This window comes from Orbicella faveolata, unplaced genomic scaffold (assembly GCF_042242905.1).
Source record: "Orbicella faveolata isolate gen_17 unplaced genomic scaffold, um_ofav_v1 contig_46, whole genome shotgun sequence".
NCBI lineage: Eukaryota > Metazoa > Cnidaria > Anthozoa > Scleractinia > Merulinidae > Orbicella > Orbicella faveolata.
Window position 1 is genome coordinate 4,674,760 of NW_028301576.1, and position 27,260 is coordinate 4,702,019.

Consider the following 27,260-nt stretch of genomic DNA (forward strand, 5'->3'; position numbering starts at 1 on the left):
AGCGGTCCGCAGATAATGTTACGCGGTCATATTTTCGACGCTATTCCACAGAATCTTTGTCGCACTGCTGATTTCCAAACCTTCGAAAAACTCTGTGAGTCTAACAATTTTGTTATCATGTAATTCTAGAGGATTAATCTTCGACTTTCATCTAAATCGAAAGAGAAATAAGTGTTGGTTAGCGGCGTACAGTTGCGATCTATTTACATATCAGTATAACGCTTCTTGATCATGACCGGATCACACAACTTTGCCGGTTATGTTATAAATACTGCGGGATTGGAAGATATAGGTTGTAGGTAGTATTCCTACAAATTTCTGGTTAGCTTTAAGCAGAAAATTTATGAAAATAGCGTTCGAAAGTCTGCGGAACAAATTCCAGTGAGAGTCCTTCAATGGTTCTCACAGATTCAGTTCGCTTGTTTCGGTTCGACAAAATCAACCATCGTTTACGTCTTTATTGCACCATTAGCCGATCATCGTCAGTAAATTGTACAGTATATCTTTCTTTAAATCTGGAATATTGCTGCAACAGCCGATAGCACCTCTGGAAGGCGTTTCTGCGCACTTTTCGAATGTGTATTGCACCATCCTGAAGGAAATGAGAGGAAATGAGATATCCAACCTTCCTGGGTAGACGTCACAAGAGCCGCTGGACCCATTCTCCTCAAACTCGGTCGTGAAACAAAATGGCGGTGTTTTGGAGCTATTTTCGAGATTTCGTCGGGGCACAGAAAATCGAGGATTTAACGGAATTCAAAAATTTTTTCGCAGAACTATTTCAAATAATAAGTAGATTCGTTCTAGCGAAAAAAAATTTTTGGGGTTAGGTGCACTTTAAGACTACAGTGCTAAAACCAAAAAAATGGCCAAAATCGATACCCTATTTTATGACCAAAACGGCTGAAAAACTCTACCCTTTGGGGCTGCACATACCTATATAGCACATATAAGGGAGTACCCTCGGGTATTTCCGGTGCACACTTTACATGGCTACCGATTGGTTCACGAAGATAAACCAGTGGGGTAGGAGTTATTTACTGTTTATCCAGTCGTCTGCACGTATTACGTGCCTATTAAAATGCAAACAGAATTTTTACCCTTCCCATCCTACCCCTGTTGGTGTGTAATCGTGTCAACATGCTTGTTGACACGCACAAGTGAAATTTGCGTTTGTGCGAAGGTTGAAGAGCTGTGTGGTCAAACATTGAAGCTTTTAAAATTTGTAAGAATGGGTAAAGTTGATTTCTTTGTCGTCGAATTCTACGGAGGCAAGAGAACTTTTTATCCCGGCGAAGCAATAAATGGCACTCTTCGTTTGAAGGTGAACAAGGAGCTGAAGTTGCGAGGCATTCGATTGGAGTTTCACGGTAAAGTTTCAATACATTGGTCTGAATCGACAGGATCAGGTAAAAACAGGAGAACAAGGCATTACAGTAACAGCGAAACTTATATCGATACTTTGGCGACATTGTTTGGCAAAGGTAAGCTGTTATTTTCAAAATATACTAAGGTTACATGTAAGTTTTCATGCTGTTTTATAATTGAACATAATAATTGATCGGAGCTCAAAACGCCACGTTTGTAAAGCTAAAATTGACTCTCATAAGTTCCGACACATGATATTTAAGAAGTTGTTTAGCTGAAATTGACTCTTCCATCTCCTTTTCATAATTAATAATGCATTGTAGGTCATCATAAGCTTTTTTCAGGTTAAAGATATCAGCACCTGTTTGTTAAGTGGCGTTAATTAATAGCACTGGGCACGTTTTCATCTTCTCATCAGCTAAAATGTTTTGATCAATCTAGTTATGAGACATTCAGAACCTGGCAGACAGAAGGAATTAAGGGACCTGGCAGACAGAAGGAATTAAAGGGGGTGGGGGGCGAGAGGTGAGGAGAGAGGAGAGAGAACCTAAAAAATGATTTTTTTTTTTCGGTTACCGTACCAACCTTAAAGTAATTCCTCTGAAATAAAAGTTACAATAGATTTTTGTTCAAACTTTGTCCACTGAATATTTGTCATATGATAACTTCAATTTTGAAATAAAAAAGGTGGGTGCCCATGCTCATTAAGGAGCAGAGAGGCATTGAAAATGTCCCATTTTGGCATTATTTAATGCTTATCATAAGAACGCATTCCCAGTAATTCTAACATCTTTGTGAGCCCGAACTCATAAGAACACGCATTAAACTACAGTCAATACAATGTGTCGGACACAAATAAACGTTTTAAGTTTGATTCAGACAGAAAGTTAAATCCTTGATTAAAAATTTGAACCAAATTTCTTGACGTGGTTACTGACTGCAAAATAGAAAAGGCCACAGTGTATCTGCTATTTTTCTTATTTATTCAATTTTCAGCAATAGAAATTAAATCAGTCTTTTCTCACGCAAAGCTTATGATTAGTTGATTACAATGACTGGAAAAAAAATTGGGGTGCCCGTGCTCGTTGGTGAGCTAGAGCCATTTTTCAACTGACAGCTAGCTCAATATCAAGGCAAATCCGTCATGTTTTCAATGTGCGCGTGCATGAGCGCGCGCTAATGACGCCATAAATTATGCGCAGTAAGGATGCGCAATGCAAATGCGAGGAATGACCTTAAGAAAGAAAAATTGAATACATGTGATCTAGATATCGATCCCACCTCACAGATGTGACCATGCATTGAATACATTGAAGTGAACTCAACTTGTTTCTTGGGAGGTACATTCATGTATCAACATTGACAACAGTGGAAAAAGAAACTGTTGGTTGAGAATTGAATGGCTAGAATAACGAAGCGCCCGAAGTCTAAAAATAGCGGGCAAATTATTGAAACCCAGCGACAGTCAGACAACATAAGAGTGTTCTGAGAGAAATAGGAGGTAAATGAAGGTCAAATTTTCCTGTGAAAAATTGTTCTAGGAACACTTGCTTACGCACTTGAAAAAGCGTCAAATTTTCCACCATTCCGTTTTGTTTGTCTGAGTTATGGCGTCACTCGCGTGCTTTGCTATTCCCTCTGTGAGATGCACCTACAGTGTACAGGGAATCATGGAAGTTGTATTCATCAAAACAAATATCCAGTCCAAATGGTGAATACAGCTAACATGATTCCCTGCAGGCATGTCGCATAGAGGCTGGAACTGACCATTTCAGAGTTCACAAAATGTACAAATTGTATTAATATACATAATATGTGGTATTGTGTGTTGAACTCTGGATTGGGCAGTCCAGGCACAATTTTTTACAGGTCATATCTCAAGCTGCTTTCTTGGGATTACGATACTGCTGAACCTGGGCAGTACTCCCTTTCATGGGCTATGTAGATATGTGCAGTAGGATAGGGTAGGGTTTTTGAGGTTCTCAATCCTTAATATTTGCCCCTGTTTGTATTGTGTTCCTGATGTGATAGGCTACCTAAATTATATCAGCTAAAATTGCAGTGCTTGAATGACCAGCTAAATGGAAAACATATGATCTGTTAAAACTGAACTATTCATAACCTTCCATTGTTACGGAAATGAAATAAAGTTGAACCATTCAGGCTATTCTTAGTTTTTGTTTTTCCCTCGGATAGGGTGTCATATTTTGGGTGTGGGCCTTAAATAGGGTTAAACGATTTTCCTTTGCTTCATCCTTAATAGGGTCAGGGTTTAAGACCCTTTGCAGCACACACCTATCCAAGATTTAAGGAAATAAAATGGGTACCAGGGCAACATTAGTAAGAGAAATTGTTATTAGAATTAAAGTGGACTCACTGACCAGCAGTTCTAGGTCTCTAGATGAACAGTCGTGCACATTTGTCATTAGTATTGTTGAAAATATCTATAGTATACCCTTTCCAATGGATGTTTTTTGGGTTCTCCCCCACCCCCTCCCTTCTGGAAATTCCAGTAACGTTTTAGCTTCACATGTTTCTGATAAGAAACTTTAATTTCATAAATGTTTTTGTTCTTCAACTGTTTCAATTTCAGAATGAAAAGAAAACAGTCTGTGGTTGCAAGCATTACAGATAGACAATGCATGGTCTAAGAAACTTAACTGTATTAACATGATGTTTCGTATGTTACAACATACATCTTCAGAAGTGATGGTTATAACTATAACAAAACATTATAAATTTAAAAATAAAGAGAGGCACTGGTGACGAGCTAAAAATTAATTACTTTAATTTGCTGTTGAGATCACCCACCCCACCCCCTCGAAATTTCCAGTGACTTTCCATGAGGTGGGCATCAATGGATATTTTCTGTATTATTAACACAAATAATGAAGGAATGTTGTCTCTGATGATAGCACCAGGCCAGAGTGGCGATGATCCTGTACTGCAGCCAGGGGATTATTCCTATCCATTTCAGTTTCTTATTCCAAATCAAAACATGCCAACATCAGTTGAAGGAAGTCACGGCTATGTTCGCTATTGGTTGAAAGGCATCATTGATAGGCCATGGAGGTTTGACATCACAACGACAGCAGTATTTACTATGTTGGAGTATGTTGACATCAATACGTTCCCGCTTTTGGTAAGTCAGCTGCTGTTAAATGCTGAATGTAGGGATTGTGATGATGAATGTTATAATATAAACAATAGCCTCCATTTGTTGTGAAAATATGCTGTGATATTTGTCTGCAGGCATTGCATGTATCTGTTCTGAGAAGCAACAACAACAACAATTTATTGGTATTCCCATATAAATGGTGTTACCTAAATACATAATCGTTAAATAAAAATTCAAAAACGAAAAGAATTACAACAGCAACCAGAAAGAAAAGTAAACATAGTTAGTTACAAGATTCTTCATTTTAAGTTCTAGGGTTACAAAGTTCTCTTATTTGTAGTGCTTCATAAGTAAAGTAACCTAGTTTTTTACAAATAAAAGTGTGCCAGCATTGTTAAATAGAAATATTGTTTTCTCTGTGTTATTAAAGGAATCAAATTTTGGATATTTCTTGATGATGTCATTTGTGACTTGTTGTCTAATATTATTATATCGGTCACAATGAAATAAGAAATGCATTTCATTCTCAATTTGGTTAGAACAGCAGTACTGACAAATTCTAAGAGTTTCAGGTAATTTAGGAGTACAGTGTCGCCCAGATTCAATTCTAAGATTATGATTACCAGATTGGAGTTTTGCCAAAGCTTGTCTATGTTTGAGAAGCAAACTTTCTGACTAGAGAGAGAAGCGTGCGGAAAACTGTGAGCTTTGCAGGGGCGGATCCAGGATTTTTCATAGGTGGGGGTGCACCACTAAGGAATGGCGTAACTGACTGGTGAAGTAAACAAATTTTAAAAGCGAATACCAAGAAGAAAGAACGACCTTGCACACCTCCTGCACCCTTCCCCTAGATCCACCCCTACTTAAAGGAACAGGTAATATTCAAGGAAAAGATCTTGGGAGCATATTTTCATGCCAAATGGAGGCTATTGTGTTTAATTACCTGCTCAAATATTTTTTGCAACATGTGGGATCTTTTCAAAATTGAGCAATATAATCACCTGGATATTTCCCAGAATTAGCTGGGGCATATTTAGGCACATGATGTTTTTAGAGCGATCCCCTGCAAGCAAAAATATTTGATGGATTGTTAGAATATATTATACATGAAATGTTGTAAAACCAGGTTAATTACTGTTTAAATTAATTTATTTTAATTAATAATTCCACGCTGTACTAGTACAAATTATACAATCATGTACATGCAATATAGATTCTGTGGCCGGTCAGTTTGTTTTTTAAAGAAGCAGTCAAAATAATTGATCACTTAATCACCCACAATGCTTAAAATTTATTTAAGTAGATAATACAATATTTATTTTACTTGCAGTTGCTTTTAAGGCTCTATCAGACTACACTGGGGTTAAAAAACCCTATACCTTTACTGTAAGGATGTTTTAATTATGAGTACATGTAAATATCTTAGAGTCAGGTATAATTAAAAAATATCTTCCTATTACGGACCTAGGATTATAAACTGTCGACAAAACAGGCATATATTCAGTTGCTGCTGCGGTCTTTCTTTAAGAACTTATTGTAAGCAGTTAAGTCGTCGAACTGTACATTTATTTAATTAAATTGTATTAATACTATCTCAGTTTTGTATTCATCATATCTTAGTTATCTAGGGAAATTTAATAAGTGGGAAAGATTCTTTATAACGAGTTTGAGGTTCAGACAAATACTGTAAACTCATGTTGGCTGATGAGTGTGATGATCGACTTATGTGCAAGGGTCAACTTAGCAAAAGTATAACTTTTATTTGTGATCAGTAATTAAGCGGTATTAGACGTCAAACTGTGTGTTGATTTGATTCCTGAGCAGCAACCTTGTCAGATGTCAGAGGATCGGAATGTTGGATGTCTTTGCTGTAAATCTGGCCCACTCAGTGTCACTGTATATACTGACAGAGGTGGCTACTGTCCTGGTGAGTCAATTGGTGTCTCGGCAGTCATCAACAATCATTCCAACAATGAAATTCTTGGTTTGGAGATTCATCTTATTCAAGTCACCGTTTATATTGCCTCTGGTGGTAAGCAATTAACTTCCATGTAATGGTACTATAATTACTAACAACAATTTTTGCTCTGAATGTAGCAAACTGTAAAGTCTTAAGTCCTGATATGGACACTTGTGATCCCTTTGTTATGCAGACACTGAAAACAATAACCCAGCTGTAGATAGCAAAATTCATACACAGTATTTATTAATTGAATTTATCTAGCTAGCTTCTAGAGCACAGCCATGCTCTGCACCATACTTAAATAACATAATCTCCAACTGGTTGACTGCAAGGAAGATGAACAAATTCCTCAACTTTGATTGTCTACCAGCCAAGCAGACAAATGGGGGCCATATGAATACTTAGAATATCTTAGGCCTTGGAAAATTTTGATGAGTCATGAAGTCTCATTGTTAAGACCTGTGTTATATTCATCTCAGAGTCAAAATCGTATAAGCCAAGTCTGACAGTCTTGGATCTTGCCCTCTTGTAATGTTTGTCACCTTCAAGTGGGAGAGGGCTATTTTACCCAATCAGGATTAATTGCCCAGCTGTGTTCTGTAAGAAAAATGTTGTTCCATATGACACGATACATAATGCACTGAAATCTCATGATTGTGCAGGACCATGTAATTGACTGCATCTTGACCCATTAATATGAAAACTTGGCCAATAGACATTATACAGCCATCTTGATTGCATGTTCAGTCAAAATAGCCAATGCATGTATATTTCTTTAACTTCACAGACTCCACATCTTGCAAGCGTTTGGCAAATTTTGTCATCTTTTTTAAACTGAAATAAATAAATTTCAGTTTGAGTACTAAGATGCAGCATAAAATGACCTAATTCAGAACACTATTTACGGCCCTTTGAAACTCCACTGCATATATACACAATGGTCTACTCATGCTTCAGTGTCTGTGTAAGAGTGGTTAATGACTGCAGTCCATCTAACAATTATGCATGTACATTGGATCAAAAGTTTTTAAATGCCAGCTGTAATCTGAAATGTTGGTTTTTCCCATCAGGAAAGCAAAAGCATTGTGAGGACAAAGTTGCAGCCATGCTTCAGGGAGGAGTGAAGCCCCATGAAGAGACTCACATGCCAATGGTGGCATTTCCAATCCCCTCTCTACCCCCATCCATGTTAAGCTGTAGGTGTATGAGGATGTCATATGTGTTGAGGGTAAGTTGTTGTTTCTTGTTCTTTATATATAAACCATTGTTTTTATGTAATTAAGCGTCAGCATCAACTCTAACCATTTATTTATCTTTTTTGTTAGCTGAAAGTGCGAGTGAAAGGTGCATTCAATTCAAATCTAAACATTCCCATCACTATTGGCTCAGTACCATACAGGCCACCCATGCAGCCACAGTACCCCCAGCCAGCTGCAGGTAATTTTGCTGGCCCATCTCCACCCCTGGCAGGATTCAGTGAACCATCAGGCTATTCTGCAGCTTCCCCACAGATTGGGGACGGTACACAGCCATACCCCAACTATGGTAAGTGATCAATATGCTATTTTGTCACGGACTATACATTAATACATTGCATCTTTTTAAAAGATATAATAAAATAAATAGGCCTTTGTTAGTGATGCCCAGGGCCTTAGCCCTGTAAGAGGCAAAGGGGGCACTTGCCTCAACGGTAAAACTCTTAGTCTACAGAAAGTTAAAGTGAGTTGTAGGAATAGTGAGTTTACACAAACCACAGTGACGATGGCAAAAAACAACGTTCCGCAACAAAAAGTGACAAAAGTTTAATTGTAACCTGAACAATGGCTTTGTATGACGTGCGTTGTTCACATTCAATGAGTTATGTGTAATGTGAACAATGACGGTGAATTAACTACAAATTTAATACACTCTTTTTCATAAGAACTGGCATTTATTTACCATTTTTCCCCAAACCTACGGAAATTTCGGTCAGATTGTAATTTTACGATAACTACAGAAATTCTCGCGCGCTCATTGGCTAATTTTAATTGTCAATATGCGGAGAGACACATAAATTTACAATTTATGCAATGCGTCAACGAGCGAAAGCGGACAATTTGACAATCTGTTATCGTAAAAAACAAATTGACGTCAAATTTTTATACGTCTCCTGTTATTGACAATGAATTTCGTCATAACATTGTCAAAGTAGTCTGCGGATCCACTCGGCTATTGCCTCGTGGATCCACAGCTACTTTGACAATGTTATGACGAAATTTATCATCAATAACAGGACAGACGCATGAAAAACTGACGTCATAATAATAAAATAATAATACATAATATTTTAAGGGGAGGCCTCCAATCACCATAAGGTGGTTTTCAGGAGGGTCCTCTGAGAAAATAAATGTTCAACCTTTAAAATACATTAAAATCTAAAATACAATAAAAAGGACAAAAACCTATGCGGTAAGCTAACTAAGATTAAAAACTAAAACAAGAATTAAAATACTACTAACTAAGGTTAAAATGGTGTGAATGTGTCAATTTGATAAATGGTAAGACAATTTTGCCTCGACCAACCGTCTTCCCGCCAATTGGGATTTTTAAGTTCATTTGCATTACTCGTTTCATCATTGGCCCTGAAACGCCTCATTCTGGGGGTGGTCAATAAGATATTAATTTAATTTAACGTAATTTAATTTTATTGTATTTTATTGTGTCGTGTCCGTCTATGAAAGTCGTAGAGATGTTATAAATGTCTTGTTTAACACTGTTTGCTGGTCTTTTTTCATCTGTAGCACCACCATCCTATGCGGAATGTGTAAGAGGGGGAGCGTCAATTACTAATGAAGGTGACTCTGGCAAAGCCCTGGGCGACAGTACATTTACACCAATGTACCCGTTCGTTAATAATTACCAGTTCCCTTCTGCTCCACCGGCGCCATTTCCACAGGATTCCAAACGTCAATGAATGTTTTAGATGTATATGCGTGGAGCGTGGCGAGCATTTTTGGTGAAGCACCACGCTCATTTAGAATTTTTACGGAAGCGCTAAAGGCGCGAGCAGATAGATTAATAGTTGTGTAGAGGAATTTTCTCGGGAATTGTTGAAATTTAGGAGCTCGTAAATGCCATTTCGTACATTTTCCAAGAGATGTCTTAATTAATTTTCAAAAAAGTGCGGTGTTTCCTACGTTTTTCACCCGTGCCTTCAGCAGTGATTATATGGTCTTGAAGAACCAATAATAAATTGCAAATAATTTGACCGAAAGGCTAATGTAATTATAGAAACCGCTGACAAGAAACATAGTTCTTAATAGAAACTTATATAAACATTTTGAGACATGAACAGGTTACCTCATTTGTATAGTGTGACTGCTTTCGAACAAGTTTACAAACTGTAAAATATTTTAGCTAAGTTACTTAACTTATGATTGTATTATAATCCAAAACATAACTAAAAACATAAAATATCCTTAACTTCATTTCATTCTTGCCGTTCTGTAATTATTGAGAAAGTTTGTTTCATAGTACTTAAAGTCTGCAGGTGCGCAAAAAAAAAGAAAAAGATAGAAAAACTGCCGTTAAACAAACACGAATCCTTGGGACTTTAGCGAATCCCAAACAGAAGACGCCACGGCGTTCTGTAGGATATTAGTTTTTATTCATGCTTGTAAATGCTACGAATTAATTGCTATTTTACTGTTATGTTGTTGCATAATTGCCCATTGTTACACCACAGCATAGTTAATAGAGGGGAATGGTTACATAAAGCCAACAGAGTTCATTGTGATATGTTTTTGAACATTCGCTTTTTTTGGCCTTTATTGTGCACAAAACACAATTGTTTCATTCTGATTGATGACTAAGCAATCGTACCGTTTGTATTTAAGTTATTAAGGTATAACATATGAACGCAAAACAAAAGATTTTACACGGTCATGGGCCTTGCAAATTTAAGTCTTGTCATATTATTTTTTAACCATTCCCCTCTATTAACTGTGACCGTAGCCTGCTGTTTTGCGTGGCTAAATAACAAAGACAACAGTAAAATAATAAATCCCTTATTGCACGGGTTCGCGGTAGATAATGGTCACGGACATTTTGTAAGCAAGTCAGTTTTGAGATATCCTCGCGCACTATCTGTGAAACATCAAATTATCTCTAATTATTTATGGAGTGACTCCTCAGCAGTCAGTCAGAGCGAATATTAATTACTGTATTTGTAATCAAAAATGAAAGCTTATTGAATGAACCACTCTCCCCGATTTTGTTGAGGGGAGGGGACGGATGTACACGGGCTATGGGCAATTTGTGGACTGAGGGTCTTAATAGACTTGCCTTAGATCGATGATTTTAACTCATTATAGGACGAATTCGAACACGAAGCATGAGTTCTACTGATACGAAAATTCAGGCTGGGAGTTATATGCTCACTGTTCGCTCGCGGTCTGTTTGCGCACAAGCGTATAGTCTTAACGAGCCAAACCTATGGATCTGGAGAGCTAAAATCCAGGTTTTTAATTTATACTGTGCTATCAATGAAACTTATTTGCACGGTTCGGCTAGCGATCCTAAATAGACCATATTCGTACTCCCGGTATTAGACTGGAACTAGCTTGCAACTGAGGCTAATGCGGGGAGTCTTGATAGTCCCCCGCATGAGCCTCGATTGCAAGCTAGAACCGAGGATACGAGTTGACTGAGACTGCAGTAGACTCTTCCACTAGCAAACGTGAGGCGGGCAATATTCCTTTACGCCTGAGATAACAATCTAGACCGTTAAATTAATATTATCAGTAAGGTACAACGCCTTTAAAAGGGTTTTATTCAATGTTCGTTCGTCACGTGCCCCAAGTATATAAGCTAGTATCGCCATCATAAGCGTACGGGCACCTTCGGACTTGGAGGACTGGATGGTGACCTTATTACCCGAAAAAAATACACAATGCCCGAAAGGGTGAGTGTTGTTCAAACGCGCTCAAATTGCAGTAAAAACAAAAACGTTCCCTGCCCTCATGTCTTGTTTGCAGTCTCGTTTGCCTGTGGCCAAGCCACCACAGGCGGCGCTGGGTCAGGAGTGCAAACATGCTTGGGATGCCTTGCTTGGTCGAGAACATTCTTGTTTGGTACACGATCTTGCCACGTGATACCCATAATTCGCCTGAGGTTGCGCAAGGGAAAGGTGTTGAGCCTGCGTTCTTGGCGGGATTATAGAGTCCATGACTCGCTGCCATAGAGCAGAGTACTGAGCACACAGGCTTGGTACACCAGCATCGTGGTGTCGATGGTCGGCATGCGGTTGTGCCAGACCCTCATTGCTGGGCGCGTCAGGGCCGTCTCTGCTGATCCGCTTGTTGGGTTCAACATCCAGGGAGAGGTTGCTGGAGATAGTAGAGTCGAGGTACGTGAAGTCCTCGACGACTTCGAGTATGAAGTCACCGATGGAAATGCTTAGGGTGCTTCTCAAGTCTTGAACCACGAAGCCTCGCTACTCCCCGCTCTTGATTGGGAAAGGGCCCGAGGAAGATGGACTGGATGGTGCCCTGCACGTCTTCATGAAAGGACGCGATCATCCTCAGGAGCTTGGGGCACTTTGTAGCAAAGTGAAGAGGCCTTTCCTGCTGATTAGGTCAAAGGCCTTGGTCAGGTCAATGAATGCGACGTATATATAACGGCGGTCTCTGCTCCCGACATTTTTCCTGGAGCTGCCGCAAGGTGAAGACCATGCCAATTGTGGATCTTTCAGCTCCGAATCCGTGCTTTGCTTCAGAGCATACACGTTCAGCAAGTGACAGTAGTCCGTTCAGGACTACGCGCGCGTAGGCTTTCCCAACAATACAGAGGAGTGAGATGTTGCAGTCATCACGATCCCCCTCGTTCTTGTATAGATTGGCGTTGGCGTCGCACATCTCCTGGGGCACAGTCCCTTCTTCCTAGCACTGTAGTCGCGGCTGCTGCAGGTGGTGGAAGAATTCGAAAACTGTCTTTTTCCAGCCTTGAGGCCGGATGCTAATGATTAGCAACCTGTAATTCTTGGCTTTGACGGAACTGGCCCGCTCTTAATTGACGGATGGATTCAGTTTCATTAGTTCCATCACGAGGACCCACACAACAATGTAACATCTGAAGAAGGGCGTTCTTAAATTCTGCTATTCTGAATGGATATATTATTACGTTTACAAGGGAGGTGCTGTTTTGTAAAAACTTTATCGTATGAGCAGTTACGTTAATGTAAAGGAAATCTCTAATTACACCAAAGTATAGCAACAGAGTCAGAATCTGAAATGGCAGCCAGGTCAAAAGAGAAGCTCCTGTAACAATAAACAGCGTTTTCGCTAATCTTGTCTCTCTTACCACATAATTCTGGTTACCCATCATTGTTGTTTGTTTCTTCCATACAACAAGATACGCTATGCACATCACTAGCAGAGGCGTACTCAGGAACACGATAAGAGAGTACACGAAGCTTTCTAATGTTATGATAGAGAGGTAAAGCAGTAACCTTATAGACGTGAATATTGCTGTGATGATCCATGGTATGGCAATAGTAAATATGTAAACACGACAGGTTAGAGTTCTATGACGAAAAGGCCAACCTATGGCGTACATTCTCTCCAAGGAAATAGCGGTAAGCGTGAACATGGAGGAAATGCCAGTAAAACTGTCGGAGAATTGGTACAAGTCGATCCACAGCCGGGGAAGCGGCATACCCCAGTATGGTATTGTATTAATAGCTATGTACATAGGAACACTTAGCAGCCCAACCAGTAAATCAGCAACAGCCAAACTAATCAAAAGAAAATGAGCCCGTTTACGAAGTCTCTGCTTGAGAAATATACAGATGGTAAAGAGATTTCCAACAACGATCAATGTTGTTAATAATCCAAAACACAAACTCCACACGATGTTCCATGAGTTAAAATCCATCACTGAAGGCAATGGTTCCTGGTGATTCTTCTAGTTTGCACCCTCTGTGAAGAAAAAAAATCGAATGTAATTTAGCTAGTACTGCTAAATTGATTACAGGAAAGGTGCATACAACATGCAAAAATAATCAGGCAGTACATCTCTACCTCAGTACCTCATTAATTGGGAGCTTGATACCTAGACTGTAAACGCACGTCCTCGATCCTCTTTAACTCCCCTCGCTCCTTATCCCCCACCCCTCTACTCAAGGTCTCAATTGTGGGAAGGGCTTAGAAAGTAAACAAATGCTCAAGTACATGTTGCTGCTTGCTGGCTGGGACGTTTTCAAAGACTGGGAAAGGGCACTTTGTATACATTTCTCCCGAGATTGTGTAACAACTAAACCGTTCTCAGTAAATTGAAATATTCGAAAAAGAGCTACTTTATGGTTTACGTCTTGAGATTTTTGTTGTATTGCTCGATCATTTCTGAAAAGCTAGTCAGCTTCTATCTTATTCCAGATTCAATCAAGATATACAAATAAAAACTAAGAAAAAGAATCTGGAATTAAGAGAAAAGAGAGATACATCTAGAAAAGGAATTAGTTTAGAGGTTATCCTTATGTGAAAACTCCCTTAAAAAAAATACAATAAAATCAAAATTGAAATTAAGATCCTTGATTGCAATTAAATATTTAGCTTCCACTACATCTCTTGGTAATTTATTCCATAATTTAAGAATCCTAATATCCTGCGGGTTTGGTATAAAGTTTAACTCTCGTAGACCAAGTTATGGCGAAATATAAAACGTCTTCAAATTTCAAATGGTCAAAACCAAAACGTATCTTATAACACTCAACTAAAGATAAGTAAGTGCAACGGTCGGACAGAGTAGGCCATTTCTTTTGCAGTTAGCATCGGTATTCGTATGATGTCTCACCTTTGCGTTGATTAATGCTAGTCTTGATGCTCTTCGCTGCACATTCTCAAGACCACACAGGAACCGCATATTCCAAGTTTGGTCGCACAAAAGATTTGTTAAGCATCGAATGATAATTAATAGTATTTAACTGAAGTAATGAATATTTTAGAAGAAACGATTTGGAAATACATGAGACAAGAAATATCATTGATAAAAATCTAATGAAAAAAATGAAATGCTGTGTATTCAAGATAGAAATATAATGAAACGATGTGTATTCAAGATCTTAAACCAGCACTGAATGTGCAGTCTGATTCTCTTCGTGCTAAAATATTCATAATTGATCAAAGGTTAAAGGGCAGATACATTTTATCATCGGTTTCACAGCAGCATTATTGTGACCTGAAAGTGAGCCTTTATTCGTTTCATGATAGCTGATGCTTGCAGTAAAATATATTATGAAATTACTTGTTCTTTTGCACCTCTTTTTGTAGACCAAAAGAACGCTTAAGGATATCTATAGTTCTTTGTCTAAATATTCCAAAAAAATGTAGCATAATGCGTTTAATTATTCAACAGCAGTTTGATCACATTCTTTAATTCGGCTCCTCGATCTAGAACCATCGTCAACAGCTTACTAAAAGAACTGATTCGTTCTTCCTTGTTCAGTTCTACTCATATATTACTACTGCATGTCTACGTAATACTGAAGTACTTTATCTCCTTTAATATGTGACACGTAACGTGGAAACGGGTTTGGCTCAGCATTGAGAGCAAAACTTTCATTTCAATTTTAAATGTTTAACTGCATGGCTTTGAATTTAAATACGATGCTCTCGAACGGCACCCCTCCCAGCACTGGGCAAAAGGAAGGTTTGACTAACCGGTAAAACAATGTTCTTTTCTAAGGAGAGGACAAGCTTACAGTAATAAATTAAAAAGAATCAGTGAAGAAGTTTAGATCAGAAAGTCACTTCACCTACCTTGTCAGTAGAAGAAAGGTCTCAGCGCTAATGAACAATATGCAGCTGACTGCAAAGATAAATTTCCTGTTGCTTAAGTAGAAAAATTTGCATTTAATGTAACCAATATGTCAGTATATGTCAAAATGTTAAGTAATAACTAGTTGAACATTTTCCGCTGCGATTTTCAGCTGTCTGCAGTTCCGCGTAGTGTGCGTTTCGGCTATCCAAGAAGCCGATGTATGATCTGTGGTAACAACTATTAGGAGATATTCTGGACACTCTTTAACCTGCGTTCTTTTCTCTATGCTTTAAACAATTATCCTTTATAAGTGAAGATTATTATAACTATTATTGTTAATAACGTTTAAAATAGTTCTCATTTTGCATTCATACTCGACTTTACTCCAGTACTTCGAGAACATTAAAAAAGCAAGTGATTTGCATTTCAGTAAGCACAAATTTTGCCCAAGTAGTGTAAGACCTTTTTAACTGATTGGAAAATCACTTCCAGGTACAACATTTCGAAGAATTATAAAGATAACCGATTTTATAATCGGTCTTAGGAATTAACTATAGTCACCACGAATTTCGTGCCTAATATTTGCTGCTTTCTGACATTTTTGCTCCATCAGTCTGTTGAAAAACGCTAATTTAGTTACGACTTCCTTTCAGCGGCTCGTGGTTGCACAGCCACTTTGACAATGTTATACCGCAATTTATCATCAATAAGAGGACAGACGCATAAAAAACTGATGTCAATTTGTTTTTTTACAATAACAAGATCCCAAACTGGTCAAATGCCGGGAATAAATGAGGGGAAAAGACGTGGAAACTTGCCGTAAACAACGGATAAGTGAATTTTATTCAAAACACGCGAACATTGTCAATAGCTTTTCTCGCTTTTTGATTGGCTACTTAAAAAAGTCCATAAAATCAAATATTGACAGTTTGACAGCTGAAATTTGAACTTGAAAGCTTGCATAAATTAAAATTTTATGCGTCTGTACTCTTATTGATGATAAAAATGAGCCAATCAGCGCGTGAGAAATTAGACAGTGATTGTGAAAAAAATGATCGAGACATGACACACATTTGAGCATGCGTATTGTGTTTTGAGCATGCGCAATGAACGTTAGTTCCCAAGCTCTCGCTGGCCTGACTTAGTTATCAACAACAAGAGATTATCAAGGTGCTTACCTTGATAATCTCTTGTCAACAACTAACACTCCAATGTGTGTAACGCTCGCATCGAACACAATAAGTTGTTGATAACAAATAGTTGTCGCTAAGTGTCTAGTCTGTGGAAGCCCTAAATATAACATCAGTCTTGATTCGCCCCACTGCTGTGCTATTCATAAAAGAGAAAACGCTGAATTCGACTGTTTCTGATCAACTTTTCCTATTTTATGCTCGGTTGAAACACTCCTTTGGTCTGAAGTGTGCAAATTGAGCTTTTCCCCAGCCAAAGTCGACTAAAACTTAATATATTCACTTTGAAATCACTGGTTGTCCTTTCAATCTGATTGGCTCTCAGCGTGCAATTTATTCACGAATCGAACTATTATCGCATCTTTTCCTCGATCAGCCAATGAGAATGGGACAGAAAAACAAAACAATCAATCAGATTTCAAGGGTAGCTTAAAGAGACCAATAAGATTGCATGAAAATGAAAGACAAATTTTGCAACTTTTATTGCCAAAACGTTTCTTTTTTAAAACAATTGACCAATTTAATTAATTACAGTTTCTGAATGACGATACTGAGTTCCTTACCATTTTTCTCTCAGCAACTGAAATGGTCCTTTGATCTGAAGGGTTGAAATACAGCATTTCTGCAACCACAATCGACGAAAAGACGGAATGTATTCACTTTTTAGCTCTGTGCGCCGCGATGGCTTACCATCTCACCGATCCGGGAGACACAAGCGCATTGATTTTTTTGGGTTCAAAATAATCATAAAATAAACTTCAAAGGAAACTTACTCATTTTATTTTGTACAAAAAGGAACGGAGATCGATTATTGTCGACCATGCTTGTTTTTTTTATTTTATTTATTTTATTTTTATTTTTTTGTCGGGCACGATGTTGCGGTTACTGATATTTCATAGCCAGTTAACATCTACGTATATTTTGAACGAGCTTTCAGCTCAAATAGAAGGTACAAATGGAAGTTTAAATATATGATAACCTTCAACCTTGATTGATTCAATACTCAAGTGTTCTTTGATAGCTGACAGAACACGATCGCACGCACGCGCATCGCCTATAAAAGGAAAACGTACTCTTGATTTTTCCCATAAGCCACATAAAATCATGTTGCTATATAACATTAGCTACACTACGTTTGACGGCCATTTACTAATTTACGCATTTCATGGCACATAGAACTAGTTACGTACACAGAATCGCATCCGGATACGCGTCACAGCTATCACAGCTGGATCGAGTCGTTCATTGCAGCCACGGACTGAAGCAGTTGGTATGGCAACTTATACCTGGCTTATGGTCCTTACGGCTGTGTCGTTTGAAGCTCTTCTTTATAGTGACTTTCAACCAAGGCTGGAACATCTTACTCGTTAAACAAATTTGAATTGGCTATTGCTATTCTTGCACGCAAGTTCATTGGTCAATAATTACGTTCGGTGAGATGACAGAGAAACAAAGACTCTATAATGTTCCCGGGTAGCTACAGCAGGGTCGTGGTTAACAGTGAATTCCAAATAGCAGCGATTCGTGTCCATGTTACTTTTCATTCAACCAAAAATTCCCTTTTGCATTTCCAGAAATTATCAGTGGCGGATGGAACTGGAACAGCTCTTTCCGGTATTTGGGAAAATTGGGATAACCTCGGGAGGTATTTCCTTATTTTTGAAAATTTCTTAGAGGGTGGCAAAAGTGGGGTACCAATCACGCGCGCATCACGCTGAATTTTGCTACTAAATCACGCATCACGGATCATGCATGCGTGATCATGCGTCACGTAAAAAGAAGTAAGTACATCACCAATTTTACTTTCTCGACTCCCTAGCTCCCAGCGACGGCGGAAAAAAATCCGGCGGGGGTGGAAAAAAACATTCCGGCGAGCGAAGCGAGCCGTTAAGCGCGAAAAAAAGAATTCCGCGAATTCCGCTCCCCCTCGTCACCATTCCGCTCTCGGCTCTGCCCGCTCGTCCTAGACCACACTTGGCTAGTTCGCACTAAATTGAGGGTGGCAAAGGTGGGGTACCAATCACGCATCATGCACGCTGAACTTTTCTATTAAATCACGCATTACGGAGAATTTTTTTTCACCAATCACTCGTCACGTAAAAGGAAGTAAGTACATCGCAAATTTTACTTTCTCGACCCTAAAAGCGTCGTTTAAAGAAGAACATTCACGATTCAACCACAAAAATGCGTCGGCAAATATGTGACCTCACGGGAAAAAGTTCCTTACGGTATCCGTTCAGAAGGCTCAACGCACGGCAAGTGAACGAATAATTTGAATAACGACAGTCAATTTACTTGTTCCAAGATATCTTGAGACTTCTTGGCTCTACATGAGTTGATAACCATAGAATATAATGAGTTTAATATAACGTTTGTGATATAAAGTTTGAATATAACGATTTAATGAAATGCAAACTGTGAAGGTAAATGTGAGGGATTCATGAGACGTGGGCTGTGTAGGTATATATATTTTTAGAATTAATACGATGAAAGCCGAAAGCTGTGTAGGTATACGTGGGGGATAAGTGAGATGTAGGCTGTGTAGTTATATGTAGGGAATTAATGAAATGCAGGCTGTGAGGGGATATTGGGGGGATATTTTTTTTTGGGGGGGGGGGTGGTTGAGGAATAATACTTGATTATATATCCAGGAGGTATTGTTAAATATATCCAGGAGGTATTGTTTTAAGAGAGATTGAAAGAGATGTGTATATTGCGGTGGAATTAACTAGCCGCCCAATCATCCGGGTGGTGTCGCACTTATAAAGCGAAAGAACAAAAGGCTTCGCTGTGAGCCAATGAGAAAGCACTGACGTCATAGCCAAACCGGACAAATGAGTTTCTGACACAGACTGGATTTGATTATTCAAAATGGCGGACATACCTTCATATTTAAGAATATATAATATGCTAATTTTCCAAACAAACAAACGGATAAAACACGAGCAAAGCACAAAGCAGTCACTTAGGATGACAGACCGCAGTCGTTAAACAAGTGTATCGACCTTCCAGCATCCGAGATGCAAATATAGGGATCTTAACAATGACGACGGCGACGCCGAGGACAACGCCTTGTAAAATTGAATTTGTCCAGGATGCCAATGGCTCTAAAACCTCTTTCAGGCTTAATATGTAATGACAGCGTTCAATTCTAAATGGAAATACGAACAATCAGCGGTTCGACTCATCGTTTGCGTTCGCGGTCATTTTGCGTTCCAGGGAGTTTAAGAAAACCACGACGGCAAAGGCAACCGGAACGTCGTGAAACAAAAGATTTAATGAGCAGAACAATGGCTGTGCACGTGTGTTATAATTCTTGGTACATTTCTTTGCGGTCCTCTGCAAAACAGCAACGTGAAATGACCAAATTCTGTGTTGTCTGGAGAACGTGAACCACGACGGCTAATTTTTTTAAATTTTTGTTTCAAATGTATCACTGTGGTTTAAATTTAGTTTTGCGATAGTTTTGACAGTGATAAACAAATTAAATGACTTCAGAGTATCGCGAGATTCATAGGTAAAATATAAAGTTATTTTTCCATCGACGTTGTCCTAAGCGTCACCGTCGTGGTTACTTAAACTCCCTGTTATTTTGCAGAGGAAGGCTATGAAATGTACAAAGGTTTACTGAACAAACTTGTACACCCTTGTTTTGCTCCTTTTGGTTGGTGGCGCTCATTGACGTCGTGGTTTACTCCAGACTCCGCCCACACTACGCCGGAGGGATTTAAAAACGTATCCAGCTTTATTTCTACGGTTAGGCCATCGGTCCAGAGTAATCCGTCACGAAAACGGAACTTTTCGAAAACCCTCTTCAAACCGGAGGAATTTGAAAACGCCCGCTTTGAGTTTCCGTGAGGACGGAAAACATTATGTTTAAAACGGACCTTTTCGAACACGATAGGATCAGGAGAACCACGTGATTTCCCTGGCCGAGATTTCCTCAAACAGAAATATAAAACGACCGGTGATTGTTGCGTTTTTGAATTCCTCCGGTGTAGTGTGCACGACCGGGCCTAGACTCCTATTGAAGTCAATAATCAGGCGGCGTTCTTCAGTGAGTACAAAGAGAAAAAAATCGCAGGAGGCCCTGCGCAAAGGAGAAATGCACCATAAATACACACCGCAAACAAAATAAATATTTAATTAAGAGTGGAATTTTTTAAGGACCTCGATCAAGTTTAATCAGTTTAATATTCGTTATATGTTACTAGCCGTTATCACGAAGGATGATCATGACCAGGTGGCTAAATAAAGTTTTACTTTTGTAACTACATAGATTAAACGAACCACTGTAATTATGGTTGGTAGACTTAACTGACCTCAAACGGAAGCCGTGAAACTAAAATAAATGCAAAAATTGCACTAATGACTCGATGCGAATGTTTGTCGAACAACGCCACATGACATACATGAAAATAAAACTGGAAAGAAAGTTCAAAAAACAGAGACTTAATAAACTTAGGACAAAAATATACACTTTGTTGTCTTGTCCAGCCTCAGGACCGCGAAAGGCACAAAAAAGGCACGTTAAACGAGCGTAAATCCACTAAGACTTGGGTCAAATCCTTACGACCACGCTAGTCAAAAACACACTGGTCACGTGACCCTAAATGGCGCGAAACATAACTGGGCGCGGACTGGACTGGCAGCAGTCACAACTTTACTTACTTTTACTGTCGGATTTATCAGAAGAAACCTGGAACACATTTAAAAAGAAATCTAGTTATTCATTAGTATAGTAAGAGACCATCTGTGTGAGATTCACATACCCAAACGGAAATTCATGACTTCCAGATCTTGGAAATACCAGGGTCTGTGATTCGCATACCTAAAAGGAAGTTCGTGACGTCCAGATCTAATTTGTGTAACGACAAGCCGCTCGTTTTGTTCAGGAAACATTTTTATTATTCTCCTATAACACAATCGGGAGTTTGTTCACAGGCTAAGTTGGCAGAGATCTTGTTTACGAATTGAGAATACGTCAACTCCACCTTTGCTAGGCTCTAATATACAGGCAGTATTTGTGTCAAAGCTTTACGCCTGCAAATCCTTTTCTGTGCGGCAATGTTTTTATGTCTAACGGATATAACGTGCCTTTTGAATTCAGTTAGGTCTTTACGACGACCCTCATTAAGTGGCACACAAACGTTGTTTCCCTTGTGTAGTCTCTCTTTGCTTACACAACTGTCTTCTCGAGTCGCATGAAATGACACCAAACTCTAACGTGTGATATCGTTTCAGCTCTTTTGGACGAAATTCGTTCAGACCTTTTATACGATAGCCGGATTCGGATATGGTATGTCATATTCTCTTGGTCTGATGCACCGCCAAAATGATCGGTCGACAAAATGGACAAAAATAACACTGAAGCTCATAGTCCTTCTGCAAAGTTTAACTATTTTCAATTGACTTATTCCCATAATTTGTACCACAATTGTTTGGACCTATAGTACCATGAGACGGCTAATTTGGTCTCGATCGCGCATCACGCTGCTAATTTTGGGACGATCACACGTCACGCAAAAACCCTTTGCCACCCTCTTCTTACCGAGATTATCCGTTTCATTTGATCCCCGCCCCCCCCCCCCCCGGGGGAGAAAGGACTCCCATATAAAAAGTACGGGGGTGCATAGGAAAGGTGCATACAACATGCAAAAATAATCAGGCAGTACATCTCTACCTCAGTACCTCATTAATTGGGAGCTTGATACCTAGACTGTAAACGCACGTCCTCGATCCTCTTTAACTCCCCTCGCTCCTTATCCCCCACCCCTCTACTCAAGGTCTCAATTGTGGGAAGGGCTTAGAAAGTAAACAAATGCTCAAGTACATGTTGCTGCTTGCTGGCTGGGACGTTTTCAAAGACTGGGAAATGGCACTTTGTATACATTTCTCCCGAGATTGTGTAACAACTAAACCGTTCTCAGTAAATTGAAATATTCGAAAAAGAGCTACTTTATGGTTTACGTCTTGAGATTTTTGTTGTATTGCTCGATCATTTCTGAAAAGCTAGTCAGCTTCTATCTTATTCCAGATTCAATCAAGATATACAAATAAAAACTAAGAAAAAGAATCTGGAATTAAGAGAAAAGAGAGATACATCTAGAAAAGGAATTAGTTTAGAGGTTATCCTTATGTGAAAACTCCCTTAAAAAAAATACAATAAAATCAAAATTGAAATTAAGATCCTTGATTGCAATTAAATATTTAGCTTCCACTACATCTCTTGGTAATTTATTCCATAATTTAAGAATCCTAATATCCTGCGGGTTTGGTATAAAGTTTAACTCTCGTAGACCAAGTTATGGCGAAATATAAAACGTCTTCAAATTTCAAATGGTCAAAACCAAAACGTATCTTATAACACTCAACTAAAGATAAGTAAGTGCAACGGTCGGACAGAGTAGGCCATTTCTTTTGCAGTTAGCATCGGTATTCGTATGATGTCTCACCTTTGCGTTGATTAATGCTAGTCTTGATGCTCTTCGCTGCACATTCTCAAGACCACACAGGAACCGCATATTCCAAGTTTGGTCGCACAAAAGATTTGTTAAGCATCGAATGATAATTAATAGTATTTAACTGAAGTAATGAATATTTTAGAAGAAACGATTTGGAAATACATGAGACAAGAAATATCATTGATAAAAATCTAATGAAAAAAATGAAATGCTGTGTATTCAAGATAGAAATATAATGAAACGATGTGTATTCAAGATCTTAAACCAGCACTGAATGTGCAGTCTGATTCTCTTCGTGCTAAAATATTCATAATTGATCAAAGGTTAAAGGGCAGATACATTTTATCATCGGTTTCACAGCAGCATTATTGTGACCTGAAAGTGAGCCTTTATTCGTTTCATGATAGCTGATGCTTGCAGTAAAATATATTATGAAATTACTTGTTCTTTTGCACCTCTTTTTGTAGACCAAAAGAACGCTTAAGGATATCTATAGTTCTTTGTCTAAATATTCCAAAAAAATGTAGCATAATGCGTTTAATTATTCAACAGCAGTTTGATCACATTCTTTAATTCGGCTCCTCGATCTAGAACCATCGTCAACAGCTTACTAAAAGAACTGATTCGTTCTTCCTTGTTCAGTTCTACTCATATATTACTACTGCATGTCTACGTAATACTGAAGTACTTTATCTCCTTTAATATGTGACACGTAACGTGGAAACGGGTTTGGCTCAGCATTGAGAGCAAAACTTTCATTTCAATTTTAAATGTTTAACTGCATGGCTTTGAATTTAAATACGATGCTCTCGAACGGCACCCCTCCCAGCACTGGGCAAAAGGAAGGTTTGACTAACCGGTAAAACAATGTTCTTTTCTAAGGAGAGGACAAGCTTACAGTAATAAATTAAAAAGAATCAGTGAAGAAGTTTAGATCAGAAAGTCACTTCACCTACCTTGTCAGTAGAAGAAAGGTCTCAGCGCTAATGAACAATATGCAGCTGACTGCAAAGATAAATTTCCTGTTGCTTAAGTAGAAAAATTTGCATTTAATGTAACCAATATGTCAGTATATGTCAAAATGTTAAGTAATAACTAGTTGAACATTTTCCGCTGCGATTTTCAGCTGTCTGCAGTTCCGCGTAGTGTGCGTTTCGGCTATCCAAGAAGCCGATGTATGATCTGTGGTAACAACTATTAGGAGATATTCTGGACACTCTTTAACCTGCGTTCTTTTCTCTATGCTTTAAACAATTATCCTTTATAAGTGAAGATTATTATAACTATTATTGTTAATAACGTTTAAAATAGTTCTCATTTTGCATTCATACTCGACTTTACTCCAGTACTTCGAGAACATTAAAAAAGCAAGTGATTTGCATTTCAGTAAGCACAAATTTTGCCCAAGTAGTGTAAGACCTTTTTAACTGATTGGAAAATCACTTCCAGGTACAACATTTCGAAGAATTATAAAGATAACCGATTTTATAATCGGTCTTAGGAATTAACTATAGTCACCACGAATTTCGTGCCTAATATTTGCTGCTTTCTGACATTTTTGCTCCATCAGTCTGTTGAAAAACGCTAATTTAGTTACGACTTCCTTTCAGCGGCTCGTGGTTGCACAGCCACTTTGACAATGTTATACCGCAATTTATCATCAATAAGAGGACAGACGCATAAAAAACTGATGTCAATTTGTTTTTTTACAATAACAAGATCCCAAACTGGTCAAATGCCGGGAATAAATGAGGGGAAAAGACGTGGAAACTTGCCGTAAACAACGGATAAGTGAATTTTATTCAAAACACGCGAACATTGTCAATAGCTTTTCTCGCTTTTTGATTGGCTACTTAAAAAAGTCCATAAAATCAAATATTGACAGTTTGACAGCTGAAATTTGAACTTGAAAGCTTGCATAAATTAAAATTTTATGCGTCTGTACTCTTATTGATGATAAAAATGAGCCAATCAGCGCGTGAGAAATTAGACAGTGATTGTGAAAAAAATGATCGAGACATGACACACATTTGAGCATGCGTATTGTGTTTTGAGCATGCGCAATGAACGTTAGTTCCCAAGCTCTCGCTGGCCTGACTTAGTTATCAACAACAAGAGATTATCAAGGTGCTTACCTTGATAATCTCTTGTCAACAACTAACACTCCAATGTGTGTAACGCTCGCATCGAACACAATAAGTTGTTGATAACAAATAGTTGTCGCTAAGTGTCTAGTCTGTGGAAGCCCTAAATATAACATCAGTCTTGATTCGCCCCACTGCTGTGCTATTCATAAAAGAGAAAACGCTGAATTCGACTGTTTCTGATCAACTTTTCCTATTTTATGCTCGGTTGAAACACTCCTTTGGTCTGAAGTGTGCAAATTGAGCTTTTCCCCAGCCAAAGTCGACTAAAACTTAATATATTCACTTTGAAATCACTGGTTGTCCTTTCAATCTGATTGGCTCTCAGCGTGCAATTTATTCACGAATCGAACTATTATCGCATCTTTTCCTCGATCAGCCAATGAGAATGGGACAGAAAAACAAAACAATCAATCAGATTTCAAGGGTAGCTTAAAGAGACCAATAAGATTGCATGAAAATGAAAGACAAATTTTGCAACTTTTATTGCCAAAACGTTTCTTTTTTAAAACAATTGACCAATTTAATTAATTACAGTTTCTGAATGACGATACTGAGTTCCTTACCATTTTTCTCTCAGCAACTGAAATGGTCCTTTGATCTGAAGGGTTGAAATACAGCATTTCTGCAACCACAATCGACGAAAAGACGGAATGTATTCACTTTTTAGCTCTGTGCGCCGCGATGGCTTACCATCTCACCGATCCGGGAGACACAAGCGCATTGATTTTTTTGGGTTCAAAATAATCATAAAATAAACTTCAAAGGAAACTTACTCATTTTATTTTGTACAAAAAGGAACGGAGATCGATTATTGTCGACCATGCTTGTTTTTTTTATTTTATTTATTTTATTTTTATTTTTTTGTCGGGCACGATGTTGCGGTTACTGATATTTCATAGCCAGTTAACATCTACGTATATTTTGAACGAGCTTTCAGCTCAAATAGAAGGTACAAATGGAAGTTTAAATATATGATAACCTTCAACCTTGATTGATTCAATACTCAAGTGTTCTTTGATAGCTGACAGAACACGATCGCACGCACGCGCATCGCCTATAAAAGGAAAACGTACTCTTGATTTTTCCCATAAGCCACATAAAATCATGTTGCTATATAACATTAGCTACACTACGTTTGACGGCCATTTACTAATTTACGCATTTCATGGCACATAGAACTAGTTACGTACACAGAATCGCATCCGGATACGCGTCACAGCTATCACAGCTGGATCGAGTCGTTCATTGCAGCCACGGACTGAAGCAGTTGGCATGGCAACTTATACCTGGCTTATGGTCCTTACGGCTGTGTCGTTTGAAGCTCTTCTTTATAGTGACTTTCAACCAAGGCTGGAACATCTTACTCGTTAAACAAATTTGAATTGGCTATTGCTATTCTTGCACGCAAGTTCATTGGTCAATAATTACGTTCGGTGAGATGACAGAGAAACAAAGACTCTATAATGTTCCCGGGTAGCTACAGCAGGGTCGTGGTTAACAGTGAATTCCAAATAGCAGCGATTCGTGTCCATGTTACTTTTCATTCAACCAAAAATTCCCTTTTGCATTTCCAGAAATTATCAGTGGCGGATGGAACTGGAACAGCTCTTTCCGGTATTTGGGAAAATTGGGATAACCTCGGGAGGTATTTCCTTATTTTTGAAAATTTCTTAGAGGGTGGCAAAAGTGGGGTACCAATCACGCGCGCATCACGCTGAATTTTGCTACTAAATCACGCATCACGGATCATGCATGCGTGATCATGCGTCACGTAAAAAGAAGTAAGTACATCACCAATTTTACTTTCTCGACTCCCTAGCTCCCAGCGACGGCGGAAAAAAATCCGGCGGGGGTGGAAAAAAACATTCCGGCGAGCGAAGCGAGCCGTTAAGCGCGAAAAAAAGAATTCCGCGAATTCCGCTCCCCCTCGTCACCATTCCGCTCTCGGCTCTGCCCGCTCGTCCTAGACCACACTTGGCTAGTTCGCACTAAATTGAGGGTGGCAAAGGTGGGGTACCAATCACGCATCATGCACGCTGAACTTTTCTATTAAATCACGCATTACGGAGAATTTTTTTTCACCAATCACTCGTCACGTAAAAGGAAGTAAGTACATCGCAAATTTTACTTTCTCGACCCTAAAAGCGTCGTTTAAAGAAGAACATTCACGATTCAACCACAAAAATGCGTCGGCAAATATGTGACCTCACGGGA

General features: G+C 38.7%; 2 protein-coding genes across 2 annotated transcripts; one reads left to right on the plus strand and one right to left on the minus strand.

The window, feature by feature from the left end:
• Positions 1–1,096: 1,096 nt before the first annotated feature.
• LOC110050983 (arrestin domain-containing protein 3-like) lies at positions 1,097–10,686 on the plus strand. The gene is made up of 6 exons (XM_020756955.2): positions 1,097–1,484; positions 4,284–4,510; positions 6,311–6,518; positions 7,520–7,677; positions 7,775–7,994; positions 9,230–10,686. The coding sequence occupies exons 1-6, from the start codon at positions 1,232–1,234 to the stop codon at positions 9,400–9,402; spliced, it is 1,239 nt and encodes a 412-aa protein (XP_020612614.2). The 5' UTR covers positions 1,097–1,231; the 3' UTR covers positions 9,403–10,686.
• Positions 10,687–11,123: 437 nt separating this feature from the next.
• On the minus strand, positions 11,124–13,646 carry LOC110050987 (histamine H2 receptor-like). The gene has a single exon (XM_089277248.1). It carries the CDS (start codon positions 13,359–13,361, stop codon positions 12,444–12,446), a length of 918 nt encoding a protein of 305 aa, XP_089133374.1. The 5' UTR covers positions 13,362–13,646; the 3' UTR covers positions 11,124–12,443.
• Between the last annotated feature and the right edge of the window lie 13,614 nt (positions 13,647–27,260).